Source organism: Aotus nancymaae, unplaced genomic scaffold, assembly GCF_030222135.1.
Source record: "Aotus nancymaae isolate 86718 unplaced genomic scaffold, 86718_ANA_hifiasm-v0.15.2.pri h1tg000072l, whole genome shotgun sequence".
Taxonomy (NCBI): domain Eukaryota; kingdom Metazoa; phylum Chordata; class Mammalia; order Primates; family Aotidae; genus Aotus; species Aotus nancymaae.
Genome location: NW_026988487.1, coordinates 9,787,398 through 9,811,818, shown reverse-complemented (window position 1 = coordinate 9,811,818; position 24,421 = coordinate 9,787,398). Strand labels below are relative to the sequence as shown.

Here is a 24,421-nt window from a genome sequence, read left to right as displayed (position 1 = left end):
TTATCTCTGTTATGAATATTCAGGTTTTGATCATAGCCAGTGGGAAAATCCTAAACTCCATAACTCTCTTTTTTTTTTTTCTAGACAGAGTCTCTCTCTCTTCTCCAAGCTGGTGTGCAGTGGTGCAATCTCAGTTCGCTGCAGACTCTGCCTCCTGGGTTCAAGTAATTTTCATGCCTCAGCCTCCCAAGCTGGGATCACAGGCGCCCGCGACAACACCCGGGTAATTTTTGTATTTTTAATAGAGATGGGGTTTAGCCATGTTGGCCAGGCTAGTCTCAAACTCTTGACCCCAAGTGATCCACCCACCTTGGCCTCCCAAAATGCTGGGATTACAGGCATGAGCCACTGCATGCAGGTGGAAATGCCCAGAAGTTACCCCGTGTGGTCTGAAAGGGGAGGAACCCTTAGTTCTGAGGGCAATCACTGCCCGTTTCCTAGGGATACAGAAAACTTATGAATAATCCATCCTTTGTTTAGCATATAATCAAGAAATAACTATAAGTATACTCAGTCAAGCAGCCCATGCCACGGCTCTGTCTATGGAGTAGCCATTCTTTTATTCCTTTAATTCTCTAATAAACTTGCTTTTGGCCGGAGGTGGTGGCTCATGCCTGTAATCCCACCACTTGGGGAGGCCAAGGCAGGCAGATTGCTTGAATTCAGAAGTTCAAGACCAGCCTGGCCACCATGGAAAAACTCCATCTCTACAAAAAGTATAAAAATTAGTTGGGTGTGGTGGCCCATTCGTGTGGTCCCAGCTACAGCTAGGGAGGCTGAGGTGGGAGGTCACTTGAACCCAGGAGGCAGAGATCGCACCACTGCACTCCAGCCTGGGTGACAGAGTGAGACTGTTAAAAAACAAAAACAAAAACAAAAACAAAACACCTTGCTTTCACTTAAAAAATTTTGTTTTCAAGTCATCTATGGACTCCCTGGTACCTGTAACTTAACTGTCTAGTGACTTTGGGGAAGTTACTTCCTTTTTTTTTTGACAGAATCTTGCTCTGTTGCCCAGGTTGGAGTGCAGTAGTGTGATCTTGGCTCACTGCAACCTCCACCTCCTGGGTTCAAGGGATTCTACTGCCTCAGTCTCCTGAGTAGCTGGAATTATAGGCTTATGCCACCACACACAGCTAATTTTTATATTTTTAGTGGAGTTGGGGTTTCACCATTTTGGCCAGGCTGGTTTTGAACTCCTGGTCTCAAGTGATCCGCCCACCTTGGCCTCCCAAAGTGCTGGGATTACAGGCGTGAGCCACCGCTCCTGGCCTCTAGTGTTATTTCTTAAACTCTCCGAACCTTGGTTTTTAAAATCCTAACTTTTGTCATGAAAATTAAGAGTTAATATATATTATGTGGGAGAAATGTAAATTCTGGTTCAAGAAATAAAATAAATAATTTAAAACTTCTGATTTACTTATCTGGTGATAAATACAAGGACATTTTTGTTTGGTGGTGGATATTAAAAGGCTAAGGTATTCATATTACACTGGAAACATTTGAAAGAGCGATTAACAGTTTTATTTCAAAAAGTCAACACTAAGAACACACTAGGAAATACATCTTTTTCAACGAATTATGATGAAAACTTTTGTCAGTAAAATGTGTTATGATTGTTTTATACAAATTTTTTACGTCGATGAGCAAGTATCTTAGAAGACCACTGCTGAGGAGAAATGTTATTTATCCAGAGACTCGCCTTAATTAGGAGACCCTACAGAGGGCCCGGTAGAAATGTAATAAAGGCATTTCACTTATTCCTTTGCACAGCCCTGTAGTGAAAATAATTGAATTAAATCAACCACGCAGCCTGTAGTAGCCAGGTTCCACCACTAGGTAGCACACGCCAAAAGCTCCGGGGGGCAGGCCGCCCGAGCACGCCACTCGGTAGCCCTGTGGTATCTCTCGGCTTCCGTTGAGCACAGAGGAAGATGGCAGCCTCCGAGACGGTTAGGCTACGACTTCAATTTGATTACCCGCCGCCAGCTACCCCCCACTGTACAGCCTTCTGGCTTCTGGTCGACTTGAACAGATGCCGAGTCGTCACAGATCTCATTAGTCTCATCCGCCAGCGCTTCGGCTTCAGTTCTGGTGCCCTCCTAGGCCTTTACCTGGAGGGGGGGCTCCTGCCCCCTGCCGAGAGCGCGCGCCTAGTGAGAGACAACGACTGCCTCAGGTGGGCGGTGCGGGGAGCGGGACGGCCGGGTGGGCAGCGGGCGGGGGACGCGCCTGCGCACGCCTGGGCCTGAGACCGCTAGGCCTGGATGGGGAGGGGGTGAGGGATAGGAAGTGGGGACAAGGGATAGAGGGAGGGTGGGGCTGTAAAAATGCACGTTCGCGAACCGCGGAGATCCTGATTGGTGTAGTCAACTTTGGGACTCAGGAATCTGCATTTTATTATTATTTTTATTTTATTTATTTAATTTTTGAGACGGAGTTTCTCTTGTTGCCCAGGTTGGAGTGCAGTGGCGCAATCTCGGCTCACCGCAATCTCCACCTCTAGCGATTCTTCTGCCTCAGCCTCCCGGGATTACAGACATGCGCCACCACGCCCGGCTAATTTTGTATTGTTAGTAGAGATGGGGTTTTTCCATGTTGGTCAGGCTGTTCTCGAACTCCCGACCTCAGGTGATCCGCCCGCCTTGGCCTCGCAGAGTGCTGGGATCACAGGCATGAGCCACTGCGGCCAGCCCTTTTATTTTTGAGACTGAGTCTCACTCTGTCACCCAGGCTGGAGTGCAGTGCTGCAATCTCGGCTCACTGCAACCTTCACCTCCAGGGTTCAATCGATTTTCCTACCTCAGCCTCCCGAGTAGATGGCATTAAAGGTGGGCGCCACCATGCCCAGATAATTTTTTTTTTGTGTGTGTATTTTTAGTAGAGATGGAGTTCACCATGTTGGCCAGGCTGGTCTTGAACTACTGACCTCAAGTGATCCTCCTGCCTCAGTTTCCTAAAGTGTTGGGATTACAGGGGTGAGCCACCGCGTCTGTCCGGAATCTGCATTTTAACGAGCATCCTTGCCCGGCTGCTTCTGATGACAGGAGGATCAAACTTGGAAAAACTCTGATGCCTAAGGGCAGGGCTAGGATTTCTTTCAGCCTTGATTTAGCACATCGGCGCTTAGCAAGGCACTGTTTTCGTGCCCATGGTGCAGGTGTGCGGGAGACCCAGCCTTACCCTTGGCGGCGTTCAGGGTTAGCTGCAGGAGACCCAAACTGATGGGGGGAATCGTCGTGTTTTCTTCATAACATGCTGTTGTCCAGCCTTAGTTCTCACGTGCCTGAGTTCACTCAAATAGGTGTCTGAGTCCTTTTGGTCTGTGAATTGGGAAACACAAAATAATCTGAAATATGCTTTTGGAAATTAAAATGATAATAAGTTGAGTATCCAGAAGCAATTGTAGTATGAATTGCCAAAATGTGGTTAAGTTGCCATGGTAAGATGATGAGATCCTGTCATTCCAGTTTGGATTCATAACTTGGACCCATTTATTCAGGCTTTTTTTTTCTTTTTTAAATAAAGAGACTGGGTTTCCCATGCCCAGGCTGGAGTGCAGTGGTGCAATCATAGCTTGCTGTAGCCTCCACCTCCTGGGCTCAGGCAATCCTCCTGCCTCAGTCTCCTGAGTAGTTGGGACTTCAGGCCATGCAACCAGGCATGGATAACTTTTGTGTTTTTTGTAGAGACAGAGTTTCGCCTTGTTGCCCAGGCTGGTTGAACTTGCGGTCAAGCTGTCCTCTTGCCTCAACCTCCCAAAGTACTGGGATTACAGGCATGGGCCACTGCACCAGCCTTCCTTCCACCCACCCCCTTTAAGCTTCAGCTACAGTGAATCAATTCCAGAGTTGTGAACCAGGCCGTTTTCTCTTGCTGCTCTTTGTTACTGAATATTCCTTACCCTCGAGCATGTCAGATTCCAATAAGATTTCTTCAGAATGTCAGGGAATTTAATTTGGAACAATAACTGCTTCTTCAAATCAGGATGTTATGATTTGATAATGTTCAACTGTTTCAAATGACAATTTGAAATAATCCAAATTTCAGAGTTGTTTTTTTTTTCCTTTTTATTGACTGTGAAATAGGTCTCTATTCTCTCTGCAGTTGAAGGACTATTTAAATACTACAATTGTAAGGATTGTGTCCTATCCTATTAAGTGTATTTTTTGAACTGTCCCTTGCCTAATGAGTTAATAACTTGTGCTAGCTAACTATAATTATACTTTAATGAATCATCTGGGCATTACATTCTTCATAGTGAAGTTAACAATGACAAAAAAATGAAAATTGTTATAAGTAATAATTACAACGTGATGACAGGCAGATTCTTCCTAAATACTTCAAATGCACAGCTGCATGTGGTAAAAAAGACCTCTGCAGTGGCTTCAGTGGCAAATGGGCAGTCCGTAGAAAAAGATGATCTGGAAAATTCATCTTTGTGTTTGTTGTTTCGTGCCCACAATCATTGTCTTTCCCTGACAAGTTCACTTTTCTTCAGAGCTACAGAAGAAAACATAGTCTCTGTTCTCAAAGTACCTAATATTGTTGGACTGGGACCCAAATAATGAGTTTCATGCTTCTGTATATTACCTTCTGTGACACAGGCAATTAGACTGACTAGTTAGACCAAGTTATACTGCTAAGTGCCGAAGTCGGTTGAGAAAGCAGACATCAGCATGGAACAAAATGGTTAGGGAATTGAGCACTACTTTGAAGAATGGGTGGGAAATGTTGGTTGATCAAAGCACAGCTGTAGAGACAAAAGCTGGACGGACTTGGTAAAGAGATGAGTCTGACCAGCCAAAGCATTCTGTTGGGATCACTGGCGGTACTGAGAAGTGTAATGAGGAAAAGTGGAACCAGGTTGTGGGAATCCTGAGAAACAGCCTTTGAGGCTTTAGATGCATCACACACTTGTATTCCACTGCTGTTTCTGCATAGCCCATTCTCTTAAGCCCCCGGAATCCTGGCTTCATCAGCCCCTAGATTTCTGACAGTGAGTTCCTGAAGGTGGTCTCTAACTCTCCTGGGAGGAGGAGGAGGAGCTTCTATTGGTTTGGAGCCCCCTGTGTTAGTTTGCCAGGGCTGCTGTAACAAAATACCACAGACTGGATGGCTTAAAAAAGTGGAAATTTATTTCTTACTCTTTTGGAGACTAGAAGTCCAAGATCAGGTGTTGGCAGATTTGGTTTTTTATTTTTAATTAATTAATTAATTAATTTTTCTAGAGATAGAGTCTCACTCTGTTGCCCAGGCAGGAGTGCCATGGCACAATCTTGGCTCACTGCAACCTCAGCCTCCCAGGTTCAAGTGATTCTTCTGCCTCAGCCTCCCACATAACTGAGATTACAGGCACCTGCCACCAGGGTTGGCTAATTTTTTTGTATTTTTAGTAGAGATGGGTTTCACCATGTTGGCCAGGGTGGTCTCGACCTTGTGACCTCAAGTGATCCACCCGCCTTAGCTTCCCAAAGTGCTGGGATTACAGGGATGAGCTATCGCATCTGGCGGTTAATTTTTTTTAACTAAAAAAAAAAATTTTGTATTGTGCAGCCCTCAGAATTAAAGCAGATTCAGAGAGACTCCCTGGTTTGTTTTTTTGAGACAGGGTCATCTCACTCCATTGCCCAGGCTGGCATGCAGTGGCGCAGCCTTGACTCACTACAGCCTCGAACTCCTGAGCTCAAGTGCTCCTCCTGCCTCAGCCTTCTGAGTAGCTAGGACTACAGGTGCAGCTTTTTATTTTTCATAGAGAGGTCTCACTAAGTTGCCCAGGCGAGTCTTAACCTTTTGGGCTCAAGCAGTCTTCCTGCCTTTGCCTCCCAAAGTGTTGGGATTACAGGCATGAGCCACTGCACCTGGCCTGAGAACTCCCTTTTGTAGAGTCGTTCTGTAAGGAAACAAAGCACATTCTCTCCTCCCTGACTCTTTTAACTCTGGCAATTAATACTGGATTAAGACCGGGTGCTGTGGCTCACACCTATAATACCAGCACTTTGGGAGACCGAGGCAGGCAGATTGCCTGAGCTCAGGAGTTCAAGACCAGCTTGGGCAACATGGTGAAACCCCATCTCTACAGAAAAATACAGCAAAATTAGTCGGGCATGGTGATGCATGCCTGTAATCCCAACTGCTTGGAGGGCTGAGGTGGGAGGATCGCTTGAGCCAGGGAAGTAGAGGCTTCAGTGAGCTGAGATGGTGCCACTGCACTACAGCCTGGGTGACAGAGCAAGACTCTATCTCAAAAAACAAACCACAAAAAAACCCCTTGATTAAATATTAGAGATGGACCAGGCATGCTGGCTTATGCACTTTGGGAGGCGGAGGTGGGAGGATCACTTGAGTCCAGGAGTCTGAGACCAGCCTGGGCAACTTAGGGAGACCTTCCTTGGTCTACCAAACAAAACAAATTTAGCTGGGCTCAGTGATGCATGCCTGTATTCCCAACTCCATCTCTATTAAAAATACAAAAAAATTAGTCAAGCATGGTGGCTCATGCCTGTAATGCTAACACTTTGGGAGACTGAGACGGGTGGATCAGCTGAGGTCAGAAGTTTGAAATCAGCCTGACCAATGTGGCGCAACCCTGTCTCTACTAAAAATTCAAAAAGGAAGCCAGTCGTGGTGGCTCATGCTTGTAATCCCAGCACTTTGGGAGGCCAAGGTGGGTGGATCATGAGGTTGGGAGTTCGAGACCAGCCTGGCCAACATGGTGAAACACCATCTCTACTAAAAAGACAAAAATTAGCCAGGCATGGTGGTGGGCGCTCTTATCCCAGTTACTTGGGAGGCGGAGGCAGGAGAATCACTTGAACCTGGGAGGCAGAGGTTGCAGTGAGCTGAGATGGTGCCACTGCACTCCAGCCTGGGGAACAGAGCAAGACTCCATCTCAAAAAAAAAAAAAGTAGGCAGGTATGGTGGCGGGTACCTGTAATCCCAGCTACTTGGGAGGCTGAGGCAGGAGAATTGCTTGAACCCGGGAGGTGGAGGTTGCAATGAGCCGAGATCGCACTACTGGACTCCAGCCTGGGTGACAGAGTGAGACTCCGTTTTGGGGAAAAAAAAAAAAAAAAAAAAAAAAAAAAAGAAAAGTAGGGGATCTGTTTTTAAAGTTTCTTGGAATCAACTCTCTTTATCACTAGTGACCTAGTTAGTCACTTCTACTTGTGAAAGGACAACTGCATGCACTTTTATTTGTGAAAGGATAGCTTCATTGTCTGTGATCTAGGTGAAGAAATACAGAATATTGCCAGGGAAGGTGCACCTGAAAGGAATGGTAAGTAAGCAGACCCGGGAGAACCACGTGAGGGCTCACTGTGTTGCCCCAGGCTAGTTTTGAACTCCTGGGTTCAAGTGATCTCTCAGCCTCCTGAGTAGCTGGGATACAGGCATGTGCTACCACACCTGGTTTACAATCTTAATATATTTAAAACTGAAATCATTATCTTGGGGAACAGTAGGTAGTGGGGCTGCAGCAATCACAGGTCACACCTTCAAGCCAAATAGCCATAGATGCATGGTTTTAAGAATAGGTGAGACGATGCTAAGAGCTGCTTTAGAGGGCGTGAGGGTGTTGCCAGCTCCCAGGAAAGGAAGTGGTTCTCATCAACTGGATGTCACATGTGCCGGTTTCCAGGGCCTTAATAAGCCACAGTGACTGAACACAGTCTTGCAACCATTTTCAACATTTGACAGAAAGTTTGGTCCTATATGGTCATCTCAGAATTGAAGCTTGGATCAAGTGCTACAAGTAAAAACAAATTGATCGGAAATGTCAAGAAAAAATCTGGTATTGTAACGCTTCTGTAGTAGCTCTTAGATTCACAGGATGCCAAACTGGCTTTTGCCGGATTAAAAATTATTTCCTTGCTATTAGATGCCAAGGTCCCCAACTTGGAACAGAGGGGAATGTGTTTTTGTAATTTAAAATCCCTGGTCACTCAGCGGTTTATTTCTCTTTATCGTACTCCTGATAGCAATAGCTCTTACTTTGTTTTTTATTGATTTGTGTGTCTGTATAGTTATGTTTTCTGACAAATAAATGAGGATTTTTTTCAACTACCACATTGAGGTAAATCTACAGGATTACTATGCCTTAAAAAAGTCAAAGAATGCTTATAACATATGCTCCTATCATTCACCAGTTGTTCTTTATTTTCAAATATCATTGTCTACATCTTTTCCTGGTCACTAAAAAAACTTGAAATATATAGCTGGATATAAATGGCTTGCAAGTCTAATGTGTGTTTTCAGCAGTAGCGCAATTACAGCTCACTGCAGCCTCGACCTCCTGGGCTCCAGTGATCCTCCCACCTCAGCCCCCCAGGTAGCTGGGACAACAGGCATGCACCAACCATGCCTGCCTAATGTTTGTATTTTGTAGAGACAGGGTCTCCCTATGTTGCAGGGTCTCCCTGATCTTAAACTCCTGGGCTCAAGCGATCCTCCCACATCAGCCTCCCAAAGTTTTGGGATAACAGGCATGAGCCATCGTGCCTGGCCAACAGGCATTTTTGAGTACCCATTGTTTGCTTAACATCAAGGACACTCTGTCAAGACTTTCATCATCATCAGACTGCACATACTAGGATTAGCTATTGCCAGTTAATAGAGAAACAAAATTGCTTTCCTGTAGTGAAATTTTGGATGAAGTAGGGATCTTCAGAGAAACAGAACCAGTAAGACACACACACACACACACACACACACACACACACACACACACACACATGCACACACACACGTACTCTCTTTCTCTCTCTCTCTCACACACACACACACACACACACACTCACAGACATGGGATTTATTGTAAGGAATTGGCTTATATGATTGTGGAGGTTGAAAAGTCCCAAGTTCAGTTGGTAAGCTGGAGACCAAGGAGAGCCAATGGAAATATTTCTAGTTCAAGTTTGAGTCTGAAGGCAGGAGAAGACTGATGTCCCAGCTTGAAGAGTCAGGCAGAGCAAGAAAATTCTCCCTTACTCAGGCTTTTTGTTCTCTTCAGGCCTTCAGCAGGTTGGATGAGGCCCACCCACATTGAAAATAGCCATGTAGTTAGTCTAGCAGTTTAAAATGTTAATCTCATCCAGAAACAACCTTGCACACACTCCTAGCACTTTTTTTTTCCACTAACACAGTATATTGTAAATATGTATTACATCCTTATAAAAAGAATGCCAGGATTTTTCCTCCTTTGGGTTTTTGTCCTGCTTCTTCACGGTCTGTGATGCCAGCTAAGGTTGTCAGTACAATTAAACCAAACTGGTGGGGTGGGAGCAGATTATTCTGCCACTTTTCTAGATTTTTGAGTTGCACATCAAATCTGGGACTGATTACTCCATACTTTTTTAGCCTGCCTGTGCGCTTCACATCAATTTTTTTTAGCTCTGTGATTATCAGTGGTTTCAGATTTGTCAGTGTAACCAGGCTTCATCATCATAGTAAGAAACCAGATGATGGGGCTGGGCACGATGGCTCATGCCTGTAATCTCAGCACTTTGGGAGGCCAAGGTGGGTGGATCACTTGAGCGCTTGAGGCCAGGAGTTCAGGATCAGCCCTGCCAACATGGCAAAACTCCATCTGTACTTAAAATACAAAAATTAGACAGGCATGATGGCAGGCACCTGTAATCCCAGCTAGCTGGGAGGCTGAGGCACAAGAATTGCTTGAACCCAGGAGGTAGAAGTTGCAGTGAGCTGAGATTGCACCACTGCACTTCAGCCTGGGTGACGGAGTGGGACTCTGTCTCAAAAAATTAAATTAAATTAAAAAAACTGGACAATGACTTTGGAGCTTGGCCTAATAAGAACCTGGCATTTACTGTGCTCTTCAGCATTGTTGATACTCTTGAGAACATCAGCCAGGACACCATGTGCACCATTGTGGTGCTGTGGAAAGAGGCAGAGTAATTTTAACCAGATATCTGGGCACCCAATAACCCAGTCAAGTTGATATATAAAATTAAGCTTCGCAGAGTGTCATGGAATTGTACAGATGGCTATAGCTACTCCAGGTATCATAAATTGTTTAGTGTTTACTTAAAACAAGACTAAAATATTTTTAAAGATAGCAGCCCATATTCTGAAACAAAATGGATAGCCATCATTATCACCTTTTAGGATAGGTGACATGCACATAGTAGAAAGATTGAGAGTTTGAAGTTAGACAAACCAAAGTTTGAATTGCCTTTCTGCTACTTATCAGTTCTAGATTTGGGACAATTAACTTGTCTGAGCTGTAATTTTGTGATCTGTAAAATTAAAAATACCTACTTTGTGTTGCTGTTGAGAGAAAAATGTATAAAAAATGTTTGGGATGCAGTAGCTATCCAGTAAATAAAACTAGCCATTTGAAAGTGGACTGTAAATGCTGTATAGGCCATTTTGTCAGAAGAGTCTTTTTAAGTGATGTGGCATTTTTTCATTGACTGATGGTAGTTACATTTTGTAGAGTCATCTTGGTATATAACTAAGTCCTGGAGACGTGTTTACAAGCTTTCTTGTTCTTTTGACAGAGTTAAATTAGAAGAGAGAGGAGTTGCTGAGAATTCTGTAGTCATCAGTAATGGTGACGGTACTAATTTATCACTTAGAAAAGCAAAGAAGCGGGCATTTAAGTTAGAGGAGGATGAAGAAACTGAACCAGATTACAAATATTCAAAGAAGCGTTGGAAGAGGCAAGAGAACAGTAACAATGAGAAGGTCTTGGATCTGGAACCAAAAGCTGTCACAGATAACACTGTCAGCCAAAAAAAAAGGAGAAAAAATAAAGCAGCCGGTGGCACAGCGGGTGATGATAACCAAGAGACCAAAAGAAAACCACCAAAGAAAAAGGAGAAACGTGAATATAAAAAAAAGGCCAAGAATCCCAAGTCTCCTCAAGTACAGGCAGTAAAAGACTGGGCCAATCAGAGATGTAGTTCTCCAAAAGGTTCTGCTAGAAACAGCCTTGTTAAAGCCAAAAGGAAAGGTGGTTTAAACGTTTGCTCAAAAGAGAGTCCCAGTTTCTCCTCAGAGTCTGAGTCTTGTCATGAATCAATCAGTGATGGTCCCAGCAAAGTCACTTTGGAGGCCAGAAATTCCTCAGAAAAATTACCAACTGAGTTATCAAAGGAAGGACCCTCTACCAGAAATACAACTGCAGACAAACTGGCTACAAAACCTGGCTTTAGCCTTACCCCCAGCAAGAGCAAGACCTCTGGAACATCATCATCTAGTTCAGACTCTAGTTCAGAGTCAGATGACCAGTGCTCATTGAGCACCCCGGAGTGTGCTGCGGGTTTCTTAAAGACAGTGGGCCTTTTTGCAGAAAGAGGTTGTCTAGGCCCAGGGCTGTCATCACAGACTGCAGGTGCTGCTGGATGGAAGCGTTCTGGCTCAGATGGTGGTGGACAGGCCCCTGGTCCTTCTCCCAGCATGTCTCTCCCCACTAGTTTAGGAAGAGGATGGGGTAGAGGAGAGAACCTTTTTTCTTGGAAGGGAGCTAGAGGACGGGGCATGCGGGGGAGAGGTCGAGGACGGGGGCATCCTGTTTCCTGTGTTATGAATAGAAGCACTGACAACCAGAGACAACAGCAATTAAATGAAGTGGTAACAAATTCATCTACTATTATCCAGGTAAGTATTATTTTTTGTAAGTTACCTCCTCCCTTTCCCCTTAGAGTGTGGAGTTCATGTCATGGGTTCATATTTTCTTACCAGTAATGATGTCACGTGACTAACACTGTTTTTCAGAATCCAGTGGACACACACAAGGACTATAGTCTGTTACCACTGTTAGCAGCTGCCCCTCAAGTTGGAGAAAAGATTGCATTTAAGGTATATTTTAAAACAACAGTTGCAGCAAAAAAGGTTCATTCCCCTTCCAAATAAACTTACTTAGCAAATCAGGTTAAATGTATTTGTGAAAGCCCTTCCCACTGGAACCCCAGTGTTGTCATGGGTTCATGGTAGGGCTGCCAGACTGGTGGGGGTGGACACCCCAACATTGCACGATGGAGGAGCTGTGGGAATGTGAGAGTATAAGACGGCTTATGGCCGTGCACGTGGCTCACACCTGTAATCCCAGTACTCTGGGAGGCCGAGGTGGGCGGATCACGAGGTCGAGATATCGAGAGCATCCTGGCCAACATGGTGAAACCCTGTCTCTACTGAAAATACAAAAATTAGCTGGGCGTGGTGGCAGGTGTCTGTAATCCCAGCTACTCAGGAGGCTGAGGCAGGAGAATCGCTTGTACCCAGGAGGCAGAAGTTGCAGTGAGCCAAGATTGCTCCACTGCACTCCAGCCTGGTGACAGAGCAAGACTCTGACTCAAAAAAAAAAAGAGGGCTTACGTATTTGTGGGCTTTTTCTTCTTTTTTAGCTTTTGGAACTAACATCCAGTTACTCTCCTGATGTCTCTGACTACAAGGTAAGGATGTTTATTTAAAAGCAAGTTGTCAGTATATTAATAAAACTAAAGTCATACTTAGTACTACTTGTATGGATAATACAGATTTAGTTTTTACTAAATAATGCCAGAAAGTAGAAAATGAAAACATTATATCAAAATGTCAACTTTTTTATAGTATCACTGTGAAGTCTCCCAGTGTTATTTTCCTTGTACTTGGAAAGAATATAGTAGGAGAATGGTGTGATTAATTTTTACTTTTTAAAAAAATACTAATTTTTTGTTTTAAATAGAGATGGGATCTCGCTGTGTTGCCCAGGTTGTTCTCAAACTCCTAGGCTCAAATGATCCCTCCCATCTCAGCTTCCCAAAGTGCTGGGATTACGAGTGTGAGCCACCATGCCCAGCCAGTTAAATTTTTTAGTTACTTTTTTCTAATTAGTTTTAGAGACACAAACTTACTTGAGTATTCATTCCTTCATGATTCTAAACTTTGAAAGAAAATAAATAGTTCTCAGAAAGAAGCTTTGATTATTTTCATCATGGGAATCTATTTGACATATTTGTGAATTCTGGTTATTATGATCTAGTATGATTTCTTTTGCATTATCAGTTAACCACAGGTAGTTCATAAATATTACCCATGGAATTTACTTACTTAATATCTGTATGAGTCTTTATGTTGGCATGTGAGGTTTTTCATAGTTCAGTAAAAGCTTAGTCAGTGAGATCACAGAATTACATGTTTCTTTCCTTTTTCACCCACAAAAATTTTGTTGAAAATCTTGTTAAAGTGCATACTTTCTTTTTCTGATGTACTATACAGAATGTAAGACTGTTTTTAAGGTAATAATTGGTAGTGCTAATATAGGAACAAAGATAAAACACAAGGGAATTTGATTTAATCTGGATTGATGCTTTGGAAGACTTTTAACATCTTTGTAAAACCTTTCCTCAAAAGCAGGCTAGAAGAATCAGTTAATGAAGGGATCTGGTGGGTTAGTTCTAGGTCGTTGGTGTTTTGGTTTTTATCTTCTTAGGCACTCACTATCTCCTGTGGATGAGGTGATCATATAATTTATCACCTAAGTCAGGATACTTGTGAGTGAAAGGGAGTGCTATTAATAATTATGCTGGAAAGATATATACAGACTTGTCTTGAACACACTAGGGTGTCTTGTCACCCTACCACAGATAACTAATTTAATTGTGTGATATATGAGAAAATGGAAATGAATAATGTATTCATACATCCCACAACCTCTATAAATTGTCTAGATCATACTGATTTTTAAAAATTGCATATTAACAGCATATTAACGGCTAGATGCAGTGGCACACATCTGTAATCCCAGCACTTTGGAAGGCCAGGATGGGCAGATCACTTGAGGTCAGGAGTTCAAGACCAGCCTGGCTAACATGACAAAACCCCATCTCTACTAAAAATACAAAAATTAAACTGGTTTGGTGGTGTGCACCTGTAGCCCTAGCTACTCGGGAGATTAAGGCACAAGAATTGCTTGAACCCAGTAGGTGGAGGTTGCAGTGAGCTGAGATCACGCCACTGCACTCCAACCTGGGTAAAAGAACAAGACTCTTAAAAAATATATATTGCATATTAAATTGGTATTAGTCATCATAGTTATTAACATTGAAAGGTGATTTGCCAACTTTAGTTCCCACAATTTGTTGAAGATTTTTGAAATTGCTGTCAAAATTATTTTAAGAATAAAAATTGGGCCGGGCGCGGTGGCTCAAGCCTGTAATCCCAGCACTTTGGGAGGCCGAGGCGGGTGGATCACGAGGTCAAGAGATCGAGACCATCCTGGTCAACATGGTGAAACCCCGTCTCTACTAATACAAAAAATTAGCTGGGCATGGTGGCGCGTGCTTGTAATCCCAGCTACTCAGGAGGCTGAGGCAGGAGAATTGCCTGAACGCAGGAGGCAGAGGTTGTGGTGAGCCAAGATCGTGCCATTGCACTCCAGCCTGGGTAACAAGAGTAAAACTCTGTCTCAAAAAAAAAAAAAAAAAAAAAAGAATAAAAATTGGTCCTACTTTTTTGCTTTGACCTTAAACACAGTTATCCAGCTTGATCATCTGCTTTATTCATTAAGCTTGTCTCTAAAAGTTAAATTAGTTAAATTCTGTCCTCAAAAATGTAGTCTCCCAAGCCCCTGTTGAGTCTGGTTTTAAAAAAACACTGTTGACTGTGCTCCAAAATTCTAGGTAGAAGCAGGAGGAACTAGTTGGTTGACCTTGGTCTGTACCACCAGAGGCTCCCATGTGTCTCCTCATTGCCCACAGGCATGGGCAGTGCCTCCTCTTGATGCGTTAGAAAATCAGCTCCCACACCTGAAGAAAGGGAATTGGGATCTTACCAGCGATGAAGTGCTTTCTAGTTTCTCATCCTGGGGGGTTGTGATCACTGTTTTAGAAGGGTACTAAAGGCTGGGCATGGTGGCTCACGCCTGTAATCCAAGCACTTTGGAGGCCAAGGCGGGCGGATCACCTGAGGTCGGGAGTTAAAGACCAGCCTGACCAACATGGTGAAACCCCGTCTTTAAAAAAAAAAAAAGGGTACTAAAAGCATCAGGAACCGAGGCAGCACCATTAGGATTTATCTAGTCTCTCCTGATGAATGCTGTGATGGTCAGTTGACTGCGATAGTCACTTGACTATATCATCCTGGTGTGATTTTTCCTCCTTTTCCCTTATTCAGTCACTTTTGGTTCCTTGGTGTAATCTTTACTTTCATCGAGTTATTTAAGTTAGTGTCTGCCATTTATGATTTAATATCTATTTTGCCTCTAAGGATATTTCTGTATATTCACATAGAGTGTTTATCAGTCCACCTGTTTTTTCTCTATATGTGGATTTATTTTTAAATTTTAAAATTGAGATAGAATTCACATAACATAAAATTCAACATTTTAACCGTTTTAAAGTCTACAATTCAGTGTTTTTTAGTATATTCACAATGTTTTACATGTTGATTTCTGACTTGGACTTTTATTTTTGAAAGGAAGGAAAAATATTAAGCCACAATCCAGAGACCCAGCAAGTAGATATAGAAATTCTTTCATCTGTACCTGGTGAGTCTTTTAGAAAAGAATTTGAAAATGTAGGCTCTTTTTATCTATACAGTAGTTTCTAAACAGCTTTTGTATACAAGAGATGTTCTCTTCCTTGGTCTCCATATAACTGGCAATCCCCACTTCCTCTTTCAGCACTTTGTAGCCCTGGGGTCCCATAAGAGATGTTGGATATATTCCAAAGCTTTTGGGCTAGTTCTTGGTGCCATATTCAATTCTGGTAGGACTAACGACAGTTCATCAAGCTTATGAAGGAAAGGTTTTTTTCTGATAAATGGCTGAGAAATCTCCCTGGTCCAGGGTTTTTCTCAGGATCGTCCTGTATCGAGCACCCCATGCTTTCCTGTACCTGCCCACCCTTCATATTGACAGTTTGTTTGTGGCTGTTTTCTTAATAATATAAATTCCCCATAGAGGAACATTTTTAACTATTGAGAAATGACTTACTCTCTTTCCTCCCTATCTTCTGGTTGCAGCCTTGAGAGAACCTGGGAAATTTGATTTGGTTTATCACAATGAAAATGGAGCCGAGGTAGTGGAGTATGCTGTGACGCAGGAGAGCAAGGTAGGTGTGCTTCTCTTCTTGCGGTGCTTGGCCATACGTTCTCTCTTGATCGATTACCTGTGGTTTGGAAGGTGACATTGCACTACAGGCTCTGGGGGGAATCTGACCTTCCCATGAAGTGGCAATACCAGTGTCAAGTGCCAAGTCAGGGCACTATCTTGACCCTTACAGAGCCTATGTGACAAGACGCACAAATAACAAACTTCTGTTTAAGAGTACAATTGTTTAAAATTATAGCTATGTAAGGATTCCAATAGGAAAGGGTAGCATATTTAGAAACTTTATTGGCATATACATTCAGAGAAGCACATATATAATTGTATGGTTTGAACAGTTTTCACAGTGAACATACCCATGTAATCAGACCCAGATCTGGAAGTAGAACATTAACACCCGCTCTCAGAAGCCTCTATTATGTCCCCTTGCAGTCACTACTATCCCCCAAGTGTTAACCACAGTTCCAACTTTTGTTTTTTGAGAGAGTCTCACTGTGTTGCCCAGGCTGAAGTACAGTGGTGCAATCTTGGCTCACTGCAACCTCCTGCCTCCCAGGTTCCAGTGATTCTTGTGTCTCAACCTCTGGAGTAGCTGGAATTACAGGTGCCTGCCACCTTGCCCAGTTAATTTTTGTAATTTTGTTAGAGACGGAGTTTCACCATGTTGGCCAGGCTGGTCTCAAACTGCTGACCTCAAGTAATCTGCTCACCTAGGCCTCCCAAAATATTGGGATTACAGGCGTGAGCCACAACGCCTGGTTCGAGAGTTCCAATTTATGAGAGTTTGAAGAGTGATATAAAATGATGATCCCATCCTCTGACTTTTAAATCCTTAAATTACCACTTTTAGGAAGTATTTGGTTTATACCTTTTTAAGCAGCCAGACTAGCTCATTAGGTTATGGTGGCATGAAATAGAAGTTAGATTTAAGAAAATGCTCTCTTTTAAGGTGTTTATACTTGAAATGTTATAGATATTATTCTGTAAGTTTCAATATTGCAAACATATTTTTTCTGAAGTGGGAACTTTTAGAAACCCTGGCCAGACTGTATGTTTTACCTTGTCTTTAAGGTAGATGACACTTAGGGATTTATTCCAGGAACATATTTTTAGTGTATGTGGTAGGATCAGCAGATTTGGCTCGGTCTCCTGTATTTTTTTATTTGCTTTTTTGGTTGAAATTGCAAACTGCACTAGAAAATTAAACCTTGGAGGCTTTTCTCTCTATGCCCTAAACAGAGGCCTGAAGTAGACTACAAAGCATGTAATTAGGTTGGGCACAGTTAATCACAGCACTTTGGGAGGCCGAGGCTGGCTGATCCCTTGAGTCCAGGAGTTTCAGACCAGCCTAGGCAACATGGTGAGGCCCCATCTCTACAAAAAATACAAAAATTAGCTGGGAGTGGTGATGCACGCCTGTAGTCCCAGCCACCTTTGCAGGTGGTGGGGGCGAGGCAGGAGGATCGCTTGAGCCCAGGAGGTCGAAGCTACCTTGAGTCCCGATTGTGCCACTGCATTCTAGCCTGTACTATAGAAGTGAGACCCTGTCTCAAAAACAAAAAGCCTGTAATTACCTTTTTTGACACTAGATGGCCCTCATTATTCATTCATAGGATGAAGCCTTAGCATTTGCTTTCTCTTGGTTGGCTGTGAAATAGTTTTAGGTAGCCTAGGATAAGAACTACAGAGCTTCACAAAAGGGCATCAGCAGCCTAGTGATACCCATCTGGGCCACAGCTAGTTCCCAAAAGGTCTCCAGGCTGCCTGTCCACAGGGCAAATCAAATGCAGGGGTTGGGGGAGCTGCTCCCTCTCACAAACCCTTCATCTCCTGCTTTCATTCAAAGAAAGATGATATATGTTTAATGTAAAATTTAGCTTTGTTCCAAGTAAATGAGTTCTTTCTTTCTTTTTTTCCCAACATGGAGATTTCACTCTTTCGCCCAGGCTGAAGTGCAGTGGCATGATCTCAGCTTACTGTAACCTCTGCCTCCTGGGTTCAAGCGATTCTCCTGCCCCAGCCTCCCGAGTAGCTGGGACCACAGGCATGTGCCACCACACCCAGCTAATTTTTGTATTTTTGCAGAGACACATGTTGGGCAGGCTGGTCTTAAACTCCTGACCTCTGATGATCCACACCTGCCTTGGCCTCCCAAAGTGCTAGGATTACAGGCATAAGCCAACATGCCCGGCCTCTTTTTTTTTTTTTTTATTAAAAAAATTAAAAAAAATAAAGATGGGTCTCACTAGGTTTCCCAGGCTGGTCTTGAACTCCTGGGCTCAAGCATTTCTCCCCCTTGGCCTTTTAAAGTGCTAGGACTACAGGTGTAAGCCAATGGTGCCCAGCCTACATGAGTTATTATACCCTAATTAAACTTAGTTTATTGGAACCCAAATTATTCCAGTTCTTAAACCATTCTACACAGACGGAAATTTACTTGGCTGAAAATTTTAACTTACTAAAACCTGTATGACCTCAAAATGAAGTGCCTACACTGTGTATTTTGTCTTTTTCCTCAGATCACTGTATTTTGGAGAGAGTTGATTGATCCAAGACTGATTATTGAATCTCCAAATAACACATCAAATACAGAACCTGTCTGAGTATGACCTCTCCACCTTATAGTTTATGAATATCTTGTTTGTGAAAGTGACTATAACCTGAATTTTTTTTAAGAAGATTTGAAAGTTGTTTGGATTTTTTTGTTATCTTCACTTGACTGCATAGGAAACAATCTACCTCATCATTTAAAATGACATGGGTGTCAGTTTTGTAGACCTTTGGTTTTTTTGTCACGTTTAATTTCAGTTAACATAATGTAAAACATGACATTCCCGAAGACATTGTTGTACACCAATATGTGTGGTTTCTTCTCTTTTTTGAATGTTTTTGACCATCAGGTAGCAGTCATCAGTAGGAGTTTATAATTCCAAGAATGTGCTGCGTATCTTGTCTCAATAAGTTTTAAGTAACATTTGAAAATACTAAAGCATGTTACTTGACCTAATTTTTTACCATTTGAGTTGTTCCATTAAATGGAGCATCTCATAAATTTCAAGTATTTTATACTTGCAATTGTTAAGAGCTAAAAGGTAGTTGGATTTGTCACAGACAATGAGTTAAGGAATCCTTTCACGTTTTTCTCAACTTTAAAATTAAGGATTCTCAGGGCCCTGTGTATAGCAGTGAAAATAAGACGTGTGTGTATGTGTGTGCACATGTGTGCGTGCCTGGAGGAAAATCTGTGTTCCACTTTGGTGAGGGGATTGGCTGTGAGCTTCAGACCAGGAAATGTGTCATCTTACCAGGCACCTGACTTAAGTGCTGGAGTGAGGATCTTGAACAGAAACTTCCTTTACTGTTACTACAAAGCTCAAAAGGCCAAATATATACTGTGAAAATTGGTTTCTTTTAACAAAAGATCAGACCCCCTCCTTCAGCTGTACACATTTTTAAATAAAATCATATTGAACTGAACATCTCTTCTGAGTCATCATGTTTAATTGAGTATTGCAGATTATTGTCTTATTTCACAATAATGTGAGAGATAACAATTTTCTGTAACAAGAAGGTTTGCTTTGACTGATGAGTCTGATGTTGTAGAGTTTGGTCCAGTGGAGCTCGTCTGATCTGGGAGCCACTGTGCCAGTGGAGATGCTGGCCAGTTTTACTTTGTGTGACATGGATGTGTATCAAAATGTACATTTATTGATTTGTAATGAAAAGTATTACTCCTGAAAGGGTGAGAGTAATGTGAATGGTGGGATCTTGGCACTGGGGTTCTGCACACTTGCCTTCCAGAGTTTGGAAAACAAATTAAGGTAACTAGTAAACATTGACCAAAGGAAAAATGTTGACCTTAGGGTGTGTTTTCATCAGATTATAATCAGTTTATGAGTCACCCTTTTCGAAACTCTGTTGTGTTTGTCAGGCTATGAATAGAGTCCCCTAGAAGGGTTATGAAATCAGTTTCGGGGCCATGATCAGTGTTTTGAAAAATAAAATACAGTAGGATAGAAAAACAAAAAGTACATCACATCTAGTGATGCTTTTTTTTCCCCCTGAAACCAAGTCTTGCTCTTTTGCCCAGGCTGGAGTGCAATGGCATGATCTCTCTCAGTTCACTGCAACTTCCACCTCCAGGGTTCAAGAAATTCTCCTGCCTCAGCCTCCCCAGTAGCAGGGTTTACAGGGGTGCACCATCACACCCGGCTAATTTTATATTTTTAGTGGAGACAGGGTTTCACCATGTTGGCCAGGCTGGTTTTGAACTCCTGACCTCAGGTGATCCACCCACCTTGGCCTCCCAAAGTGCTGGGATTATAGGTGTGAGCCACCACGCCCAACCTAAGTTTGTTTTATGATACTTTTGTTTCATTACATATAACCATGTCTGTACTGGATCATCCTGTAAAGTGTAAATGTATTTTTTATTGCTTGAACTCAGGGATATAATTGTCATGTTATACTCAAACTTGGAAACTCTGAACAATGTCATTTACCCAGGAGTAAGAGAGAAAAGGGGAGGTGAAAATCAAGGTGCCAAGCAAGAAGTGCATGCCAAGGACTAAATCTCTGCCTCATTGTTCCTGGACTAGTGGTCCAGAAGCACTCTCCTAGACCAGGAAAACAGGAAGCTCAAACACCAGCTCTTTTTATTATAGGATGATTGCTTGCCAAATACCAACTAACTGAGAGAGAGCCTCATGTAACTGCAGAGCAGCGTTCTCTTTCCCCAGGATGTTTTGTGGCTGTTGCTAAAGTGGCTATGTCCTGGCCTCAAGTGTAAGCAGCAGTCAGGCCCCTGCCTCACATTTCCCACTGTGCTGCCATTATACTTGGGAACATGAACCTTCTGACTTAGTACCTTTCTGCCCCATGACTCAGTTTTGTCCATCTTCAGATTGTCTATGCAATGTTAAGTTCTAGGCTGCTTTAACTCTGCATAAAAAGACTGACCCTGACTTCATCAGCCCAGTGTCCCATGGGGTTATTTTTCCCTTTTCTTTTTCTTTTCTTTTTTTTTTTTGAGATGGAGTCTTGCTCTGTTTCCCAGGCTGGAGTGAGTACAGTAGCTCCACTGCAACCTCTGCCTCCTGTGTTCAAGCAATTCTTCTGCCTCAGCCTCCTGAGTAGCTGGGAATACAGGTGCCCATCACCACGCCTGGCTAAGTTTTGTATTTTTAGTAGAGACAGGGTTTCACCACGTTGACTAGGCTGGTTTCAAACTCTTGACCTCAGGTGATGCACCCACCTTCACCTCCCAAAGTGCTGGGATTACAGGTGTGAGCCACCTCACCTGGCCACCCATTTTTCCCTTTTCTTGAAGTGCGTAAGGTCTCCAACTTCAACTATTATCACTGCTACAGTTGGTCTCTTCTTTGCTGTCCTCCTCTAGGGCACCGGGTGGTAATTTAATTACCTGTTAGCTTTTCTTTTTAGCTACTTCCAAACCTGAATTGGTTGTGTCATTCACTTTCTACTCCTTCAGCTGTTCTGAAGGGATGACATCACAAAAACTCTTTTCACAGGCAAAAGAGCTAGCCCATTCAACACATGGATACTGTTTGGTTCTAATTTTCAAATTCTTTATACTTAAAAGCAGCTGTTGCATACTTTTTTCTTAAGTCCATACCCTCTTCCTTCAATGTCAGCTTGACAGCCTTCTGCAGTTCAAAATCAGGACAGGCAGGAACATGCATCTCTCCTTTGTGCCCTTCTCTTCGTTGTAATGAATGCACTGATCCGTTTTTCTACCTGCTTGACTGTTCACAGCTCTTGCTTGCAAAACCTGCTATATCAGTGTAGGTCTAATCAGGAAGGAGAAACCACATAGTAATCCAAACAGGAAATGTCTAATGTAAAGAATTCCTGATTCTCACTGGGATCGGAGTGATGAGGAACTGCCTAGTAAGAAGTAAAGAGAACTCAAAAAATGTAGGAATAGCAGATACAAGGAGCAGCTACTACCCTGGGGCTGAGATAGACACCAAAGGAAGAGCCCCCAGACGCCACCCTCAGGCTGTGATCAGAATTCCTTGGGAAGCCATGTCTCTACCTCACTCAAGGACGTGAGGAGTCACCGCAATACTGCACCAGCAGAACTTGCTGGAAACCTGTCACCTTCCAAATGTTGACACATTTAATTAAGCGATATTTTAAAATTGCATTTGTTAACATTGCCACCAAATGTGTGATCTTATCAGGAAAGACTTAAGTATTGGGAAGTTGTCAGCTCACAATGGCAGATACAAACAAGTTTTCCAAAATTCTAATTTGTGCCTGAAAGCTCAGGTTTTTCAATGGCAACACATACTGTTTGTTCTTTAATTAAGAGGCTCACTTTATTGTCCAGAAATTGTTGGCCGGATGCAGTGGCTCACACCTGTAATCCTAGCACTTTGGGAGGCTGAGGCAGGGTGGATCACCTGAGGGCAGGAGTTTGAGACCAGCCTGGCCAACACGGCGAAACCCCATCTCTACTAAAAAATACAAAAATTAGCTGGGCATGGTGGCACGTGCCTGTGATCCCACCTACTCGGGAGGCTGAGGCAGGAGAATTGCTTGAACCCAGGAGGTGGGGGTTGCAGTGAGCCGAGACCATGCCACTGCACTGCAGCCTGGGTGACAGGCTGATACTCGGTCTCAAAAAACAAGAAAATGAAAATGTATACCAATCCCCAAGTCTGAATGATCACAAGTTTTCTGTCAGTAATTACTTCAAGTAAAAATGGTATTTTCATGAAAATTGTGGCTAGTTCAGCTTACAATTCAAATTACTGCTTAAGTGCTTTTCCTTGAGACAACCACTGTATTATGGAATGCAGAAGTGCTTTATGTATACTTAAGAAAGTGTGTCTCTAAGGGTCAAGACTTAATAATGTTAACAATTGTTACTCTATCAAGGATATTAAGCGGAGCTGGCTCTGCCCCTACTATGAGTGTGTGGCCCACTGGTGCCATTGGCTAGCAGATTTGTGCTGAAGTGCAATGGTTCTTTCCTTCCTGGTTTTGCACCATCAGAGCAAACATCAATGCTGTGAAAAAATGAAACTGTTTTAGTAGCTTTGACCTTGCGGACCCCTAAAAGGGTCTTAAGGACAGGAGTCCACAGACAACACTTGGAGAACCACTGACATCATGGAAAGAAAACACTGAAGTCAGATTTGGGTCCACATCTGAGCCAGGTGACATAGGGTGAGTGTCTTCATTTGCAGCATGGGCCTAACCCATGCTCAGACTTACAGTGAAAAGTTAAAATCATGCTAGACTAGACCCTGGCACACAGCAGATATGCAGAAAGTGTTCTACTCTCAAGCCTCTAGTCAGACTCAAAAGAGGGTGACTAATAAAGTAAACTTCAAGTCAATATTCAGGAAAAAAGTCATGACTGAGTTATTAGCATGGGGTATTCTTATGGTGGATTCATTTCACTTTGCAAAAGTTATATATATTTTGAGACAGAGTCTCGCTCTGTCACTCAGGCTGGAGTGCATGGCACGGTCTCAGCTCACTGCAACCTCTGCCTCCCAGGCTCAAGCGATTTTGATGCCTCAGCTTCCCAAGTAGCTGAGACTATAGGTGTGTGCCACAGCACCTGGCTAATTTTTTGTATTTTTAGTAGAAACCGGGTTTCACTGTGTTGGCCAGGCTGGTCTTGAACTCCTGGCCTAACATGATCTGCCCACCTCGGCCTCCCAAAGTACTGGGATTACAGGTGTGAGCCACCGTGCACATGCAGCCTGTAAAACTTACATTGATTTAATCAAAAGGGTATTTGCATCCTGCCTTAAATGGTTGTTCACTCTAAAGGTTCACTGCCTAAATATAATAAGAGTGCAATCAGCACCCAGCTCATGAAACAACCAGGTTTACCCATAAGAATGTGACAGCCATGAGAATATGTCTCTCCTATGTTCTTTTTTTTTAAACTAAATAACTAATCTGCTGGGATCTCCTGTGTTCTGATGGACTCAATGAGGAAATAATGCAGTGCTCTAAACTGTGAGTCTCAACTGGAATTTAGGCACCGAATGTGTGGCCATTGGAAGGTCTTATAATGTTAAAACCGGAAGCCACCTTCCAAATGATGAAGCCCACCCTCCACTTTACTTCTGAGACAACAGACTCAGAGGAGGTAAGATCACAGAAATGGTGAGTGGTTAGAGTGTGGCTGCCATAGTGATGACCCAGGTGCAAATTCTGCTTTGGTCTTTTTAGTCACTTCACCTGAGACAAGTTCTAACCCCTCTAAGCCTCAATTTGCTGATCACAGTACCCACCAATGGTAGTGTGGTGAGGACGGAATGAGATTATGCATGCAAAGCAGTTAACACAGGACCTTGCACATTGGTAAGTGCTCATGAGAT

The 24,421-nt window shown here is 43.0% G+C and overlaps 1 protein-coding gene across 1 annotated transcript; it reads left to right on the top strand.

The window, feature by feature from the left end:
* The first annotated feature begins 1,903 nt into the window (after window positions 1-1,903).
* Window positions 1,904-19,529, top strand: COIL (coilin). Its single transcript, XM_064367583.1, has 7 exons — window positions 1,904-2,179; window positions 10,522-11,623; window positions 11,741-11,824; window positions 12,370-12,417; window positions 15,422-15,491; window positions 15,968-16,056; window positions 18,572-19,529. Exons 1-7 carry the CDS (start codon window positions 1,935-1,937, stop codon window positions 18,653-18,655), a joined length of 1,722 nt encoding a protein of 573 aa, XP_064223653.1. The 5' UTR covers window positions 1,904-1,934; the 3' UTR covers window positions 18,656-19,529.
* Window positions 19,530-24,421: the final 4,892 nt, after the last annotated feature.

Coding starts and splice junctions, on each gene's coding strand:
- COIL (XM_064367583.1), top strand. CDS start 1,935: ATGGCAGCCTCCGAGACGGTTAGGCTACGACTTCAATTTGATTACCCG. Junction 11,624..11,740: donor ATTCATCTACTATTATCCAG/GTAAGTATTATT, acceptor ACTGTTTTTCAG/AATCCAGTGGACACACACAA. Junction 12,418..15,421: donor CTGATGTCTCTGACTACAAG/GTAAGGATGTTT, acceptor TATTTTTGAAAG/GAAGGAAAAATATTAAGCCA.